Source organism: Patella vulgata, chromosome 8 (assembly GCF_932274485.2).
Source record: "Patella vulgata chromosome 8, xgPatVulg1.2, whole genome shotgun sequence".
NCBI lineage: Eukaryota > Metazoa > Mollusca > Gastropoda > Patellidae > Patella > Patella vulgata.
The window spans coordinates 42,952,893-42,969,008 of NC_065886.2; the positions used below are offsets into that span (position 1 = coordinate 42,952,893).

Genomic DNA, 16,116 nt, shown 5'->3' on the forward strand with positions numbered 1-16,116 from the left:
TATAGATCTGTATTTTAATCAAATTGGACTAAATACGCCATTGGAAGGATACGCGCATGTTGATTAAACGAAATCGCCAGATGTTTCTTCTCTTCCCTATGTGTATATAATACAGAAGTGTGCGTTCGGGTGGGGATCGAAATCCGAAGTTGGCATGCTCGTGTAACCATCCTGATGTTTTTAATATGGCGTATTTGTAACATGGCAATATTCCTGCAAATATATAAAAAGATAGGTTGTCAGTCAGGCAACGAAACATACGCCCACAGCAGCTAAATTGTCCGGGTAGTCAACAAGTGTTGTCGCATATTTTTACTTTTTTCGATAATGAAACATTTATAATACACTAAAATCTGATTAAGAGTAACAACTCATGAAGTAATTATCAGAAAACGATTAGAATTTGTTTGGTTTTTATAAAGTTCTGCCCCATGCTAACGTTTAGTAAACGAAAATTTTAATATCATGGATTTAGCTGTTCAAGTCATAAAAATTCATTGAAAATCAATAGGCTTCTTCGTCTCATGGCCTTAAACACTGTGTATAAATTTAAAGTCAATCGGATATTAACTTTAGCCCCTAGAGCCTTCACAAGATTTTTCAAAGTGATCAAGGGTCATAACTCTTGCAGTAATTATCGTTAATCGCTGAAAATCAATAGGTCTGGTGACCTTAAACACTGTGTATAAATTTTAAGTCAATCGGATATTAACTTTAAGCCTCTAGAGCGTCCACAAGATTTTCAAACTGATCAAGGGCCATAACTCTGGCAGTAATTATCTTAAATCGCTGAAAATCAATAGGCTTCTTCGTCTCATAAACTTTAACACTGTGTATAGATTTAAAGTCAATCGGATATTAGCTTTGGCCTCTAGAGCGTCCACAAGATTTATTTAAGTGATCAAGGGCCATAACTCTGGCAGTAATTATCGGAAATCGCTGAAAATCAATAGGATTCTTCGTCTCATGGGCTTAAACACTGTATATAAATTCAAAGTCAATCGGATATTAATTGTGGACGCCGGACCGACGGACGGATCGACGTGTGCGACGACCATGTACGACCACATTTCAATGTGGGCGTATAAAAATTCAGATTTCTACTAATTAGTATGAATTGGTTTGATTCTATGCTTTCACTGATTACAAAATCCATTGCCGGACTTTAGACAAACTAGGTCGCCATTCCTCAGTGTGACTGGGTCGTTTTGTCTTTGGACAAAACTTGGCATTAAACTATATTATTATCAATCGCATTTAAATACTCATGTGTTTATATTTATAGATGTAGTTCCTTAAAGGCACTGCTTGTCTGTCAAGTCTGTCAACTCCGCCAGAATTCGTTTGATTAATTAATCCGTCCCTCGCCACATCATCCCCTTGTGTTTACCATAGCTAACAAACTTTTGTTCTACTTTTGTGTTAGTATATTGAATCCTGCTGCGGTTCAAAAAGGTATCATTGATATTACGTTATAATAAGCTTTGTATAGAGGGGATGGAGTGGGGCTAAGCTATAATGGTCACCCTGACATGAGGAAAGACCCAACATTTATGGTTATTGTCAGATACATATTTATGTTAAGTTTCAGCCATGACCTCACAAAATCCCAACTTTAGGGCGTGGTTGGACAGAGTTAATGCGATTTGACTTGGGGAAAGCCCCAAAATTTTAGGTTAGATTTTTTAAAATGATATTTTCCAAGTATAGATCTTTGTTTCTGGCAAGTTTAAACCATGTAACTGATGAGCCAGTTTTAGGGCGTGGTTGAGCAGACTTTAGAGCGATCTTACCTGGGGAAAGCTCCTAAAGTTTTGGTTAGATTCTTGAAAATTATATTTTACAAGTATAGATCTTTGTTTCTGTTAAGTTTCAGCCATGTTACTGATGACCATATTCTTAGCCCCACTTTCAGGACGTGATCGCGGGCACACTTTAGAGCGATCTGACTTGGGGAAAGTCCCCAAATTTTTAATTAGATTTTTGAAAATTATATTTTCCAAGCATAGGTCTTTGTTTCTGCTAAGTTTCAGCCATGTAACTGATGAACATATTATTAGCCCAACGATTTGTGAAATATTTACTCCGGCTATGGATAGCTTTGCTTCTATAAGAAGGTTTCAGCCATGTAACTTATGACCTAATTTTTGGCCACATGAAGGGTACTTTAAGGTGCTGCTGTGGCTGTATGCCCCAGCAGTGCCCGATCTGATGAAATTAACATTTATTTGGGGGGGGGGGGCAAACCTTTTGTAACTGATGACCATATTATTTTGTCATTAGCTCCTGGACTATAGTTTGGGCTGATGACCCCGTGTTCCACACGTAAAAGACCACTGGTCTTTGGAATTTGATGAATGAATAGTAGGCGGAAACGGTGCTGTCCGGGCAAAAGTCGACCTTCTAACATTGTAAACATAATCATTGAAATGCTATATGTTAGCTACAAAATGACCATTCCATATATAAACGACTTGGTCACATCAGCACAGTCACAATTATTAAGGTATTAATGCCGGGGGTTGTGAGCTTTTAAGCTTTATAAAAAGCACAACAAATTACGAGCGCTGCTAAACAAAAATTAAAAAAAAAAACAATATTTTTTAGGCATTTTTTTTTTAATTTCTATCTCAGTAGGCTGCGGCTTAAACATGTATTGATTCTATATTATTTACTGCCCACAAACGATGTCGTATTCCCATTCCGAATTCCGAATCACGTTATCACTTGATGGTATGGCATAAATAATGGTGTTGGTGAAAACCAGTCTTCCGTTCTTTATCTAAAAATAAAAGTAAATAATTGTCAAATAATAGTTTAATCTGACAAATAATTACCTGGGATGAAAAACACGACTTGATTCAGAAATTGGAGCCACGGTGGCTCAGTCAGTAAGACGTTGGTATGCTGCCAGGGAGGTCCCGTGTTCGATCCCTGTATTGACCGACAAAGTTCATCACATTTTCCGGTGTGGTTCTCTCATGTAGTGGTGTACGGCGGATGACTTGGCATGTTACAACGTTTAGTCGTTAGGGTGGTACGAAAAACAAAGGTCCCGTCTAGACCTTCGCGTACACTTAAAATAACCCTTGACAGTTGGAATTCGATATAACAGTAGGCTGTAGTACCGTTGTCGGGGCGAAAATTTCCTAATAGCAAACTGTATGGCATATGCTCATCGTCATTATCCCAGTCGGTGCAGAAAAGTAATGTCAGCGAGAAAGAGAGAGGTGGAACATCCACTCGACACAAACTAGTCATTTCGGGACTAACATATTTTCAATTGAATTTCCACAATTCGCTTGTGCGTAGGGGCTTTTACCAGTTGGGGGCAACCAGGGGCCTGGGGGAAAGCCAACGATGTTGGACAAGGGAATAAATATCAGACTGGTTTCAATTGGGAATAGGAAAAATATAAATTTAATATTTAGTACTTATCTCGCCAGATAAGTACCCATAGACAAAGTAAGAGCCAAGCAAGATGATCAATGCAATCAAAGGCTGGTCACATCATTTCATGCGCATGTCTGGACTATCACATGACAGTTGTAGCCTCAATTCTCCAATAATGAGGATAGGTCCAAAGTACTATTTTACTGAACGAAAATCTTTCAAGATGAACCGTCTGAAACAGCATCAGAATTTTTGACCTATGAAAATGCTTTTATATCTATTTCTAGGCGTAATGGCCGTGTCTGACATGACACCCAAGGCACAATCGAGGTCACGAGACCCGACGACGGCCTGTTTATTATTACCTGGACTTTGGTTCCACAAGTTTCATAAGGTATGTTGAAGGTGAGGACGGTTCCTTGTAAGATACCTGTACACGTGTCTAGAGTCATGAAGATATGAGAACTATCCTGAACATCTATATCTAATGCCGACAGATCTAGCGTTATAAGGTACCCCTGTGATAGACACTGCAGTTTCAAAATCTCGGAAACTGAAAGATTCACAATATGGCCAAAATGACATACATGTATTAATAATCAATTACCCAAACCATTAACATAATAACTTCATTTATATACATACAAACTGGGGTTTTCTTTCTAACAAAAATTTCTTAAGGGAGCTGTCGCAAATTTCGTTGATATAAATGGGGTCACGTAATATATTTTAGAAATTTCTTTATTGAGGTGGGTGTCTTGGTTATCAAGACGATCATTTACCACTAGATCATTAAGTATGTCAATTTTGAAGGCTATAGTGACTCTGGTTTGTTTATAGGTTATTATAATGGTAATGTTACACGCTGAACACTGTGGAAATTCGTAAAATCGTTTGAATTCTTGGTAATTAAACACATCAAAAATATTTTAATTTGATGGTAAGCGGACTAACCTTTGTGTGTTACCGGGGTGCTCTTATATCCAGCCACATATCCATGAGTTTGTCGAGCATTATAAACATGTACCCTGACTAAGATAGGATCCGTACTGTTGACACGGTATACTAGTCTAGTTGGCAATTCAACCACGCCTACAGAGTAAGGCACCGACGTCATGTGTTTCCACGTGATCTCTGACGGAGCAGCTCCGTTTATTTCAACTTCGTGGACACTCTCCGTATGCGATACGATGGTTACAACTAGTTGTTGGGGGCTATCAGAGCTTGTCGATTTATCCAGAGTTTTAATCATATAATTTTTTCGATATAAATCCACGCCAGGTACAATGCTTGTGAATCCACCATCAGGCACAAAAAGACAGTTGTGAATGACCAAGACCTTTTTGTCACTTTGAATGACCGCATCTTGTTCCGCTTTGAAAGTCAAGTCTTTAAATTCGCCACTATTTAGAATGATGACCCCTTTTGGCGTTTTAAGTGTGGTGTTAGAAAATGCAGCGATTATTCGCACATTCGTTTTCCACGCTGCACTTGATACTAATCTAGGCAGGATGACCAAATTAGTAAAGGCACTTGGCGGGGGCACTTGCAAGACTAAATGGGAGCTTGCATCCTGGTGATAAATTGAACCAGAGAATACAGCCACTGCAGCAGTGCTCTTTATATGGGAGCCCACCATGTCACACCTATAGTGGCGATAGTCCATTGTATTTACAGACAACTGAAACACCTCATTTTTATTCAAAATAAAGGTTATAGTATCCCCATCCTTATATAAATGTTGATGGAATGCGTAGTCACAAGTACTTCGGAACTTAACGGTAACATTCGTTCCATCGCTCGTTCCGACAATACCCATGTAAGGATTGCTATCAATTCCGGAAAAAATGTACTCATTTCCCAGAGATTCCAATGGAATGGCAGTAAACGCTCCAACAGTACCATAATAACTGAAAACATGAAGAGATACATTGGTGGAACAAAACACATGAACACCCTTCTGCTCAATTTTCCCGCCAATAGTTGTCATGGCTGATTCCGGAATCGGGACTCTGGTAAAACTGCCGGCATTAAAAGCTACAAAGTCTTCGTGCCTGATGCCAATGTCGTAACTGACATTACAGGAACCTTTCCTGAAGGACGATATGAACAAAGCATTGTGGTAGGCATCATACGGTGCATTGCCAACAGGATTGGGGAAAAATGCCACAAAGAAATCAGCACCCTGCGTATCTATTGCTGAAAAATACAACAGAAAATAAAATGATTAGACTTTATAACTATGCCAGGAATGGAATCTTTAAAGGTTCGAAAAAACTTGACAAAATAAGATGATATTGTTTTTCTATCATCTGGTCGATAACCACAACAATAGCGAGAGAGGGGGAGTGAGAAATGGAGTTTAACACCCACTCGAAACAAACTAGGTCGCTTCGGGACTAACATGTCGTTCAATTTATTTTAATAACTCGCTTAGGGGTCTTTAGCTGTCGGAGGAAACCGGAGGACCAGGAGAAAACCCACGAGGTTGGACCCACGAAATCACGTCGCATGACTCAATGACCAACCTTATAATCTAACGCTAACGAACGCGCTAAACACCAAAATAGCATAATGAATTAGGGTTTCACGTCCTAGTTTCCCGCACCGATTGGGCTAATGAAGACTGGATATCACATTTGCCATAAAAAAGCATGAGGGAGAGTCAGACCCTTAAGTTTAGTTTGAACCCGGAAACGTAATTATTCCACCACCGGTATATGGTCACATTGGAAACTATTTGCGATATTTTGTTCATTGTCGTGTTTACTTAGAAAACAACATTGGAGTCATCACGACATTCGGATTGATTTTTTCTTTATAAAGCTAGCTTATGAAGTAATATAAGAATGCAGAATGTGTTCAGTGGCGGTGAAAGGTTTATTTAGCGAGGTTGGATTATATCAAAGGGATATGATCACCCTTACGTCTTTATCAAAAAATTAAATATAACTATAAATTTATCAGATATTTTACTTTAAACAAACCGAAAGATAAAAACGGGCTTATCGTAAACCTAAGCCCTGACACATTGCGTAATTTATTAAATCAATGTAATCATAACAAGCAGATTTGTCTCGTATTTAGGCATGCAAAATCGGTTTATGGATATGGGAGCCAAGGTTACTATCTGGGTGTGGGACGAAAAACGGTCGTCCCGTCTACAATTTGTGTGCACGTTAAAGTATCCTTGGCAGTGTGAGTGGAAATGACGCTGCATGTCCGGGGCAAAATTACTCTCATGGTTCACTGCATGACGTACACCCATTTTGTCGGCGGATCCAGGATTTTGAAGGGGAGAGGGCATCAACAGGAGGTCTGGGTGGCCTAACCCATACAGTTTGAAAAAAAAAAGACGTCGTAGATGATATTTCCCCCCCATTTCGGAGCCCCCAAATTAAGCCTGAGCAGGCGTAGGGAGCAGGCGGAAACCCACACCCCCTATGGATCCACGCCGGCATCTTTATAATCCCGGCTAGTATAGAAATCTAAGCCATTAACCTCCATTTCAGGTTGATTTAAAAAATAAAATAAATTTTGTACCGGATAACGATAATGCCTCTTTAAGGTCAATCTCTTATTTTACTGCACTCACGTCTGCTACTTTTGCAATATATTTAATTTTGTATAAGCTGAGCTGATTATACGAAAAAATAAAATCATAAACAAATACTTACCTTGAACGTCAAGCATGGACAGTGCTAACAGGATTGAGATTTTTAAAAGCATGTTTTTATTGGATATGTATACGATATTCATAAACTAGAAGAGTTAGAATATGATGACATGAAAACAAGTAGGTTAAAGATAGATAATAAAATAGTAACAAAGGAATGCTATAATAATTTCATTTTTTATTCATTATCTATTATTATCTATATGATGTATTAAGTCCTTGACCTTTTTTTGGTATCAATTCGCAAATCATGTTTGAAACATAAATATGAGAGAGAGAGAGAGATATAGAGAGAGAGAGGTGGGGGGGCAGGCAGACATATGGTTACGCATAGGGACCCGGAGAAAACGCACGAGGTTAGACGGGAGATCTTACTCCTTGTCATGCACAAGCGGATAATCGAAACCACACCACGTGACTCAATAACAGTGATTTATTTGTTATGTCGTGAATGATCCTGTTCCCCTCATGTTTTGAGACATAAATGTTTTATAAAATATCTAACAGCACGATCTGGCATACTATTGATATATTATGTCGTGAATGGTCCTCTCTACTTCCCCTAGATGTAATTACATCCTGTCTCAACGCCATGGCATCCTACTGATACCCATGAAATATAAGGCGCCATGTATCCTATATTTAAAAGGCATTATGACTTTCATATTATACTGCATAAGATATGTATTATTTAGTACCTTAGACAATACATAATTCTGGAAAATGCAGCCACCGGTCTTCTTAAACTAACATGTTCTAAAGACGTTTGTACCAGCAATCGTGTACACGCGTGAAAATATTAATTAAACCACATACCTTATTAATGACTACGTGCATTTAGTTTTTATATACATGTATTTAAAAATAAACGCAAACATTCACGTTAACAACAGTTTGGTTACGTGGTTTTAGCATACCGATGAAAGGGTTGAAGGACTGGACTTAGACGGCTCTGGATTGGGTCGAAGGAGTTGTGAGTAGGCTTAAGTCCCGTCATATACTTGGAAGGAAAACTAATTACCCCACCCCCAATCAAATTCGCACTTGTCAATGCAGATTATTGCAGGTCTATCTCAATCATCATAAGCTGGGTTATTATTATGTCATCACTTTTCGTCATTGTGTTTTCGGTTTAAAATAGGCTACAATACAAATAGGATATTTTGAATGTTAAGAAAAGAGATCGACAGAATGAAATTCGGTGAGACCTTTAAGAGCACAGATTATGGAAGTTTAATTTTATATAATTTTATTACATTTCTTTTCAAATACACTTGTATGACTTTATGGAAAACCAAAGGGGTCAGTAATAGGCATTATAGATTTATGAGTTGCTTGGGGGTTGTAATATATAATTCCTGCATATTACTTATGTCTACCAACTCGTAATTGAAATTCTCGTCGGTGCCTAATGGGATATGGACATGTTAGAATATATTAACAAACTGCAAGATCATGATCAGATATAGCAAACGTCAAGCCAGACAAACGTTTTATTAATTAATACAGGTCTGTTGACATTTTGAACTAAAATCCAGTTGATCACAGAAGGTAACTTGACATGTTACATACAGGCCGTTCTGGTCATGTGGAAGATCAAACATAATAAATTTAAATCTGGTTACTTGATTTCTGGTTATAATGATCTCAGTTTCTTTATCCACAGCACATCTAGAAATATAGTAAACACAAAAACATAATATGGAAAACAATTACTATTTTGATTAAAGCGACGTTTCGTTGAGGTTCCTCTCAGCGTTATCGAGCAAATGATGATAAAAATAATACACAGGTTTATATACCCAAATAAATAAAAAAAAGGGTAATTTTCTGGAAATCTCTGTTGAACCCATGACAATTCCATAAATATCCAATAGAGTAATCAAGGGGATAACTCTTGGAATCATTGTCAGAAATCGTCAAAAATCAATTGAGTTCGGTCATTTACCAAGGTGAACACCTTCTAAAGGCCATTCATAACTGGGGTCTTTGAAATACTATTAATTAACAAAACAGTTGTTGAGAGACAGCGACAATAAACAACTACATTAAAACATGGGCCATATAAAAAACACACAGTTTCTAAAAGTGATTTCTCTTCCGATACACATCGACCTCCCGATGCGAACACAAGCTCATCTACTTTAAGTAGCTACTTTATCTATCCAGTTTCGCGCTAGAAACAAATATACAAACCCCTTCTCTATCAAAGAGTGTGACGTTGGTGGCACGTTATTCAGATGAACTGTACAGTTGTTTACAGCCATGACTATATCAAGATTTCTAGGGGCTTCAACTTGGACATACAAGGTCGATCCAATTGTTATGTCGAGTGCATTCCCTTGAAGAGGGTTCGTATAGGTGGCGTCTTTATACAGACTTATATGAACCGGTGACCCCTGTATTTGACCGGAAATGTTCGTGTGGGTTGTTGAGTTGTATTGTGGGATAATTAAAACCGAATCTGTAACTTGCGCGGCTTCGCTGCAAGCTGTATCATATTCCCATTGGATAATCTTTAAAACGTGACCGTGTGGCGCCACAGCATATTTGACAGCATTTGTGAAGTAAACCTTGCCATCAATAATCTGTTAATGAAAAAAATAACATTAGAAGAAAAAAAAACATAAACATAGATTAATTATTTCGCTACCGAATCGTCTTAAAGAAGACATACTCGGTTTTCGAATCACCGAAAGTTTTATATCGTAATTATGTTTTGAAATAATAGATCCTGTCTAAAACTGCACAGAGTGTATATTTGGGAGGGTCAAAAATGAATTATTCACGGTGTGTACGTAGTTGGTCCTACGCTCATTAGTTCAATGGCCATAGGATCGCAGCTCATTGGTCCATACGAAGATCTTGTAGTAGTAATAAAACTTCCACACCCTTGTCGCACCAAGGAAATGTTGGATCAATGAGCACAACCCTGTCAATAAAGGTGTTATTGTACACTTACCTTATGTTCAGTGTTACAGTCAGAGTTAGATGTATTAAAGGTAAGAATATCTCCATCTAGATTTCCTGTACAGGTCTCCACACCCATATAAACATTAGATATATCTTGTTTATCAACATTTAGTTGAGATATATTGATTTTAACCACGTAATAACTGGGAAAACATTGTAGATAGACCGGTTCTGTACCTGCAACCGACAGTAAATCATAGTCTCGATCATTTCCTCCTATATTGTCTCAGCTTCGACTTCAAAAATGTAGCCTAGTCAAAATGGCGCTAAATTTGTATACATTACCAAAGGCCCACGGAGTTTCTAGCATATCTTACAATTTGTTGGGTTGTAAAATGACCATCATCTTGTATATGAAATATGCCGGATACATAGTTAACTCGTGCGTAGGGGCATTTGTATGGAGTTTTATACGCGAACAACCAGACAGTCAGTAACCTCAATGACTGCCATTTTGTCCGGACTATATTCATAGATATTGAAGCGAATACAATATTTGTGGGAATGGGCAAGACGAATGTCCATCTTTGATAAGTGACTTCACAATTAAAGTTTTATTTGTTTTTAGAAATTGAAGATTAAAATTTCGTTGCTAATAATTCAATAAAACCGACCTTTATGATTAGACGAAGTGTCCTGGGGTATGTCATATCCACCAATATATCCATGAGTATTCTTCATATTGTACTCATGTTCTCGCACAAATATTGGACTTGTACTGGATATATGTAACTGTTGACCAGCGTCGATATGTACATCACCCACTGAGTACGGTGCACGGGTTAAATTCACCCAGTTAATATTGTTTGGATACACCCCATTGACTTTCAAATCTCGGATTGAGGATGTTTTTGAGATTACCGTAAGGTACGGATCTTCTTGCCGCAAATCCTTTTCTATACCTTGGATGAGGTATTGGTTTTGGTACAAGCCCTGACCTGGTACAAAAGTAGAGAAACCTCCACTCGGTCCAAAGAGACATGTCTGTGTAACAAGCACTGGAAGTACACTTATGATCACCTGATCTTCAGTAAAATTAAAAGTAAAGTCTACGAAATCTCTACTCATTAAATGTCGTGTTAGCCCAGGAAGATACAGAACTGTATAGTTCTTGGCAGCTATCACTCGAATAATGTTTTTCCTCGGATAAGAAGTTTGTATTCTCGGAGCAATCGCTTCCGTGCTAAATGCAGCAAGTGGGGGAACTTGCAAGACAAAATGGGAACCCCCATCTTCGTAATAAACAGCACCGGAAAACACCGAAACTTTAGACGAAGCTACGACGCGTGTTCCACCAAGATCGCACCCGTCTCCGGAAGCTTGATCCTGATCCGTGATTTGTAGAACATCATTTTCCTGTAGCAATACTGTTAAAACGTCTCCGTTTCCGTAAGTTATGGCGCCATATTGGTAACTACATGTACTTCTTATAAAAACGTCCACTGTTGTGTTGTCTGATGTCCCTACCACCCCGAGAAACGAATTACTCTGGAAACCAGGGACTATATATTCTTGTGATAATGATTCAGTAGGAATTGCCGTAAAATCATCATCACTTAATCCGTAAAGGGAAACATCTTTTGTACATTGAACATGGACACCTTTGTTTATTATTTTTACACCAGAAGACATGCGTGTTTTAGCCGGAAGTTCGTGTTTTGTTACCAAGTTAGGATTGAGATTTATGGTTATTTCTTGCCGAGAATCGTCGTCGTAGCTGATATTACAAGTCCCGACCTCAGGGGATGATATGTACAGGAAATTCTGATGATCGCTTGTAGTCGTAGAATCATTGTAAGTACCTGGGAAAAACGCCACATAAAAGTTCCTATGTTGAGTGTTGGCCTCTAGAAAAACAAATTTACAAGGAAACTCAAGAGAAACAAGAACTGCCATAAGTATTGGAAGAAGATGAAGTTACAATTTATACCAGATTTAAACCCTGTTTTCATATCTAGTCTACCTTTAAGTTCACGTATAAACCGGGCCCAAGGGAAACCAGGAATATTATTTTACCCACCAAAACACTCAGCGGTGGCTAATGCTCGTAATCATTGCGTCATGAGTATGAAAACGTCTTTGGAATAAAACATCCATACTTAAACAGGCATTATGCAAGACTTATATCTGCCTATTGCAGGTCTTTCTTTAGGCAATCAATTTTATATAAATTATTACTTAGACATTAATTAACTTGCCAAGACCATAAACAACTCTCGCTACGATCGGATGTTTCCGATATTAAGTAGATTTAAATACGTTTTGCGGTTGATGCGATTACCGTAAAAATGAATGTACGAGACTTTGTTTATTATCGTAACAACGGTAGCAATGCAAATCGAGGCTAATTGTATCGCCTATAGTTAGACTCCGAGTGAAGTAATTGGACTGAAATTTTAATCATATTCCCTTTTCATTATCTATTTTTTAAAACTATTTTAGCGAGAAACATTCAGCTCTTTGTCCAATCTGATTAAACACGGATTAGCCAATGAAACCATCTGATTAATCAATGTCTGATGTCATAGGGTCAAAAGCCGTTCGTACGACCTCTGACGCGACCCTTTTCTACAACCAATCAGATCTTCATGTAGTAGAGGCCATCGAAAGTATAAAAAAAAACGAAACGAAATATAGATCTGTATTTTAATCATATTTTTCCATGTTACAGGCATATGTCAGTTACCACAGCTACAGGAGCGAGATCCGTTCCCATCAATAAAAAGTGTGCCCTACGACTGCTATTTTACAAAATTCGTGTTTAAGATTTAGATATAACTGTGTTGTGTTGTTTCTAGGAAATTTAATATAACGTGTTAGTTCCTCCATATTGCAGTAATTATTGGTTTCATAAAATAGCAACATCAGACAATCCCGAGGGCACAATTTTTTTTGTTTTTTTTTTTTTTTGTTGCGATTTTGACTGAACTTGAACTATAGGTTTATATCCCAAAGATTTCGGTTCATTTCGATATTGGCATATATTGGATTGTAACGTCATGGATTATGGCCCCTGTTGCACGGCGAATCGCGTTTGTAGCTTGTGAACCCTCTAGATGTCACAATTTCTATCCATGCCATTTTATTTGATTTTAAAAAGCGTTCTAATATATTACCGTTACATCCAGTCAAATAGGCAGCTCCCCTTTACGCAAATAGTGTAAAACCATATAATAACAAGAATAGGGACCCACAAATGGTCCCAATTTTTATCTGATGTTTATATCCCCAAGATACGGGTTCCTTTCGATATCGGCTTGCACATAGGAGACAAACCACCGTTAAATTTCACTTTCTCGGTACCCACAAATAGTAGTTCGTCTATTTATAGCAATATTCTCTTTGTTTCTTTTCTCGACTTTTGCATGCCCATTGTTGTTGATTTTTGGGTCTAGAATGGACGAAGAGGGTTTGAATTAACATTTTCTGCCAGATGTTGATAGATATTTTGTTTTCCAGCAATTAATACAATTTACAGTTTATCGACGTCTAGACATTCTCACAGAACATGTAGTAGAGGCCATCGAAAGTATAAAAAAAAAACCGAAACGAAATATAGATCTGTATTTTAATCAGATTGATCTTTATTTAATCTGACCTAATGCCGCTTTAAATGAGCTACGAGATTTTGATTTAGGTCACAAGTATTGAATTAAAATGATTTTGGGTGATACGTTTATTAGTGATTGGTTCAAGCTGAAGTTGGTTTGTTTATTAATTTCAGTTTCATTTTTGGCGACAGTGGAACACAAAATCAGTTATATTTCAACATTGGCGTTACGTAAAAGTATCAATGAAGACGGGATCACACAAGACAGGAGATTTTTTGGACCCAAGTCGCAGAGGATTAGCTCTTATAATTCAACCCTATCAACTCTACATTCAGCTGACATTATAGAGGATTTGTACATCACACGACGTTAATTTGAAAATCTGTGCCGTCGATCATAAGGTCGGTCATTGAGTCAACTGGCGTGGTTTCGATTCCCCGGCTGTACGTGACAAGAGTAGGGTCGCCTGTCCAACCTCGTTGGTTTTCTCCGGGTCCTCCGGTTTCCTCCCAGTGCTAAAGACCCCTAGGCGCAAGCGAATTATTGAAATAAAATAGAATCATATGTTAGTCCCGAAATGACCTAGTTTGTGTCGAGTGGACGTTAAACTCTCTCACACTCTCTCTCTCTCTCTCTCTCTCTCGTGAAATAGTTTAAATATACTTACGACTTTTGACCAAAGTAAGAGATTTGTCCAACAACAAAGACAAAACAAAAACTGCTGCAATCGCCATGATTGAATTCACAAATAGAAAACTATATCATTATGAGAATAGACATCTGATTCTTATCAATATAAAAAAAAACAAAGTCTAGTCATTCTTACAAAGCATATCGAACTTTATGTATTGATATATCTTTATACGCCCAGGGTTATGGCTAGGGTTGGGATTAGCACTAACCCTGTTTACATCTCGTGACCTTTGACCAAACTTAAAGTTGGTCCTATGAAATAGATCTAAACCTAATCAGCGTCAGCTAAAACACATCCAACAGTCTGCTGTTCAAAAGTTCTATAATATTTATGACGATATTACTGATATATTTGGTTCAACCTAATATATTACATTGATCATAGTATTCTGATGTGGCGACCCCACTTGCTGTCATTTCGTACATTGACTTTGCTTGATATACAGCACCATCTTGCACGGTCTAATCAATATTATACGGGTATAAAAAAACGAGATACAAAACTGTCATATAAAGGCCTTAGAAACACTTTATGGATGTCCAATCAAGAGTAGTAAGATTGGTAGAATTTTTGCTCTATAAATTGATAAAAGCATTATATTAATATTATGTCCTTGGTCCATATTCATAGAGAAGGCATATACATCTTGCGCACTAAAATGAATGAGTGATATAGGTTGATATATAAAAACAATTTGTTAAATATTTTATTCTGTTTTAATAACAAATAACACGTCTGACACTCCTAGTGGAAAGTTTCCACTGTCCATATCAGGGTGGTTCTCGACGCCATGGGGCTTAGTAACCAATCCTCATAATTAATTACGTAATATTTGACCAATTGAATAATTCATAGCAAAAGTCTAGGCATATATAACCAGAGGAATTTGCGCTCTTGCGTAGACACCATGTAGATTCTTAGAGAGGAGACACGCACTGAGAGGGAGATACCGATGAGGTTGAAGAGACACCATCTGGCTTCAGAATGCCCGTTAGGTCGTTGGAGAACCATATGATGTCCGTAGCCCGTCAGTAAACTTGTTCTGCGAGATGGTTGGGTTGAGAGAGTAGAGAATGACATTTATTGTAATCTATGCTTGTAACATATGTATCCAGTGCTTGAAATAATATGTTAAAACGAACTGTTGCATTGTTGTTGCTGGTAGATAAGCGTCTTAACTACTGTGATAGTAAGGCGAAAATACACAACGTGAAAAGGAGTCCTAGCCAAAAGAAGAGAACTACAAATATAACCAGTGACGATCACAAGGCTAATAAAATCTGTAGCAGAAGAGAGTATGTGTCACACTTGGATGTGAAGAGATTTTGGGGCAATGTGGCTTTCCGCATGTAGCCGCTACACAAATCAAGACCATGCTATCTTTCTTACCCATTTCTTTAGATTTCATGGATTGAACATCCGAAAACACGGAACGAAAATAGCACAAGGTTAAAATTAGATTGCATCGTTAGTTTTAATTTTGTAAATTTGATTACATGCCAACTTCTTTTACATAGAATGGTCGTCGATTGCACTTGACATTTATATTATTCAGCTCAGAAAAGTCACTGGAGATGAGTTTGGTAAAGATCTCTACCACCAAACACCCTTCAATAGCATTTATCACATAACACATTATCAAAATAAGATCACAAAGTTCAAATTCCTGTCAACAGAAAGGGGAAGCAGATATGATATCAATTATCTAAATACGGGAAATGGTTGTCGCTGTTAATGATTACAATTTGGTGCAGGGAAACCTGGGTTTTGTGTGGGACTGAAAAGTCAGTTTAATTGTGTCGATCACTTAAATTTAATTTTAACTTTTT

The 16,116-nt window shown here is 37.7% G+C and overlaps 1 protein-coding gene and 1 long non-coding RNA gene across 3 annotated transcripts; both read right to left on the minus strand.

The window, feature by feature from the left end:
- Nucleotides 1–123: 123 nt before the first annotated feature.
- Nucleotides 124–6,138, minus strand: LOC126830648 (uncharacterized). 2 transcript variants are annotated; one of them, XM_050561050.2, is made up of 4 exons: nucleotides 6,065–6,138; nucleotides 4,348–5,592; nucleotides 3,759–3,946; nucleotides 2,613–2,782 (listed from the first exon to the last, which is right to left on the minus strand). In XM_050561050.2, exons 2-4 carry the CDS (start codon nucleotides 5,381–5,383, stop codon nucleotides 2,672–2,674), a joined length of 1,335 nt encoding a protein of 444 aa, XP_050417007.1. In that variant the 5' UTR covers nucleotides 5,384–5,592; nucleotides 6,065–6,138; the 3' UTR covers nucleotides 2,613–2,671. The 2 variants fall into 2 exon arrangements, with proteins under 2 accessions (XP_050417008.1, XP_050417007.1); XM_050561051.2 differs by lacking the exon at nucleotides 2,613–2,782 and adding an exon at nucleotides 124–213 and having other exon boundaries at nucleotides 4,348–6,134.
- A 2,215-nt stretch (nucleotides 6,139–8,353) lies between these two features.
- On the minus strand, nucleotides 8,354–10,131 carry LOC126830651 (uncharacterized). Its single transcript, XR_007683904.2, has 3 exons — nucleotides 10,032–10,131; nucleotides 9,266–9,657; nucleotides 8,354–8,740 (listed from the first exon to the last, which is right to left on the minus strand). It is a non-coding gene; the product is annotated as an uncharacterized LOC126830651 (long non-coding RNA).
- Nucleotides 10,132–16,116: the final 5,985 nt, after the last annotated feature.

What these genes read in the sequence shown, in the direction of transcription:
- LOC126830648 (XM_050561050.2), bottom strand. Translation starts at nt 5,383, where the DNA reads ATGACAACTATTGGCGGGAAAATTGAGCAGAAGGGTGTTCATGTGTTT. An exon ending in CACCCCGGTAACACACAAAG is followed by an intron (nt 3,947 to 4,347) that starts GTTAGTCCGCTT and finishes TGAATCTTTCAG; the next exon opens with TTTCCGAGATTTTGAAACTG. An exon ending in CTTGTGGAACCAAAGTCCAG is followed by an intron (nt 2,783 to 3,758) that starts GTAATAATAAAC and finishes TTTTATTTTTAG; the next exon opens with ATAAAGAACGGAAGACTGGT.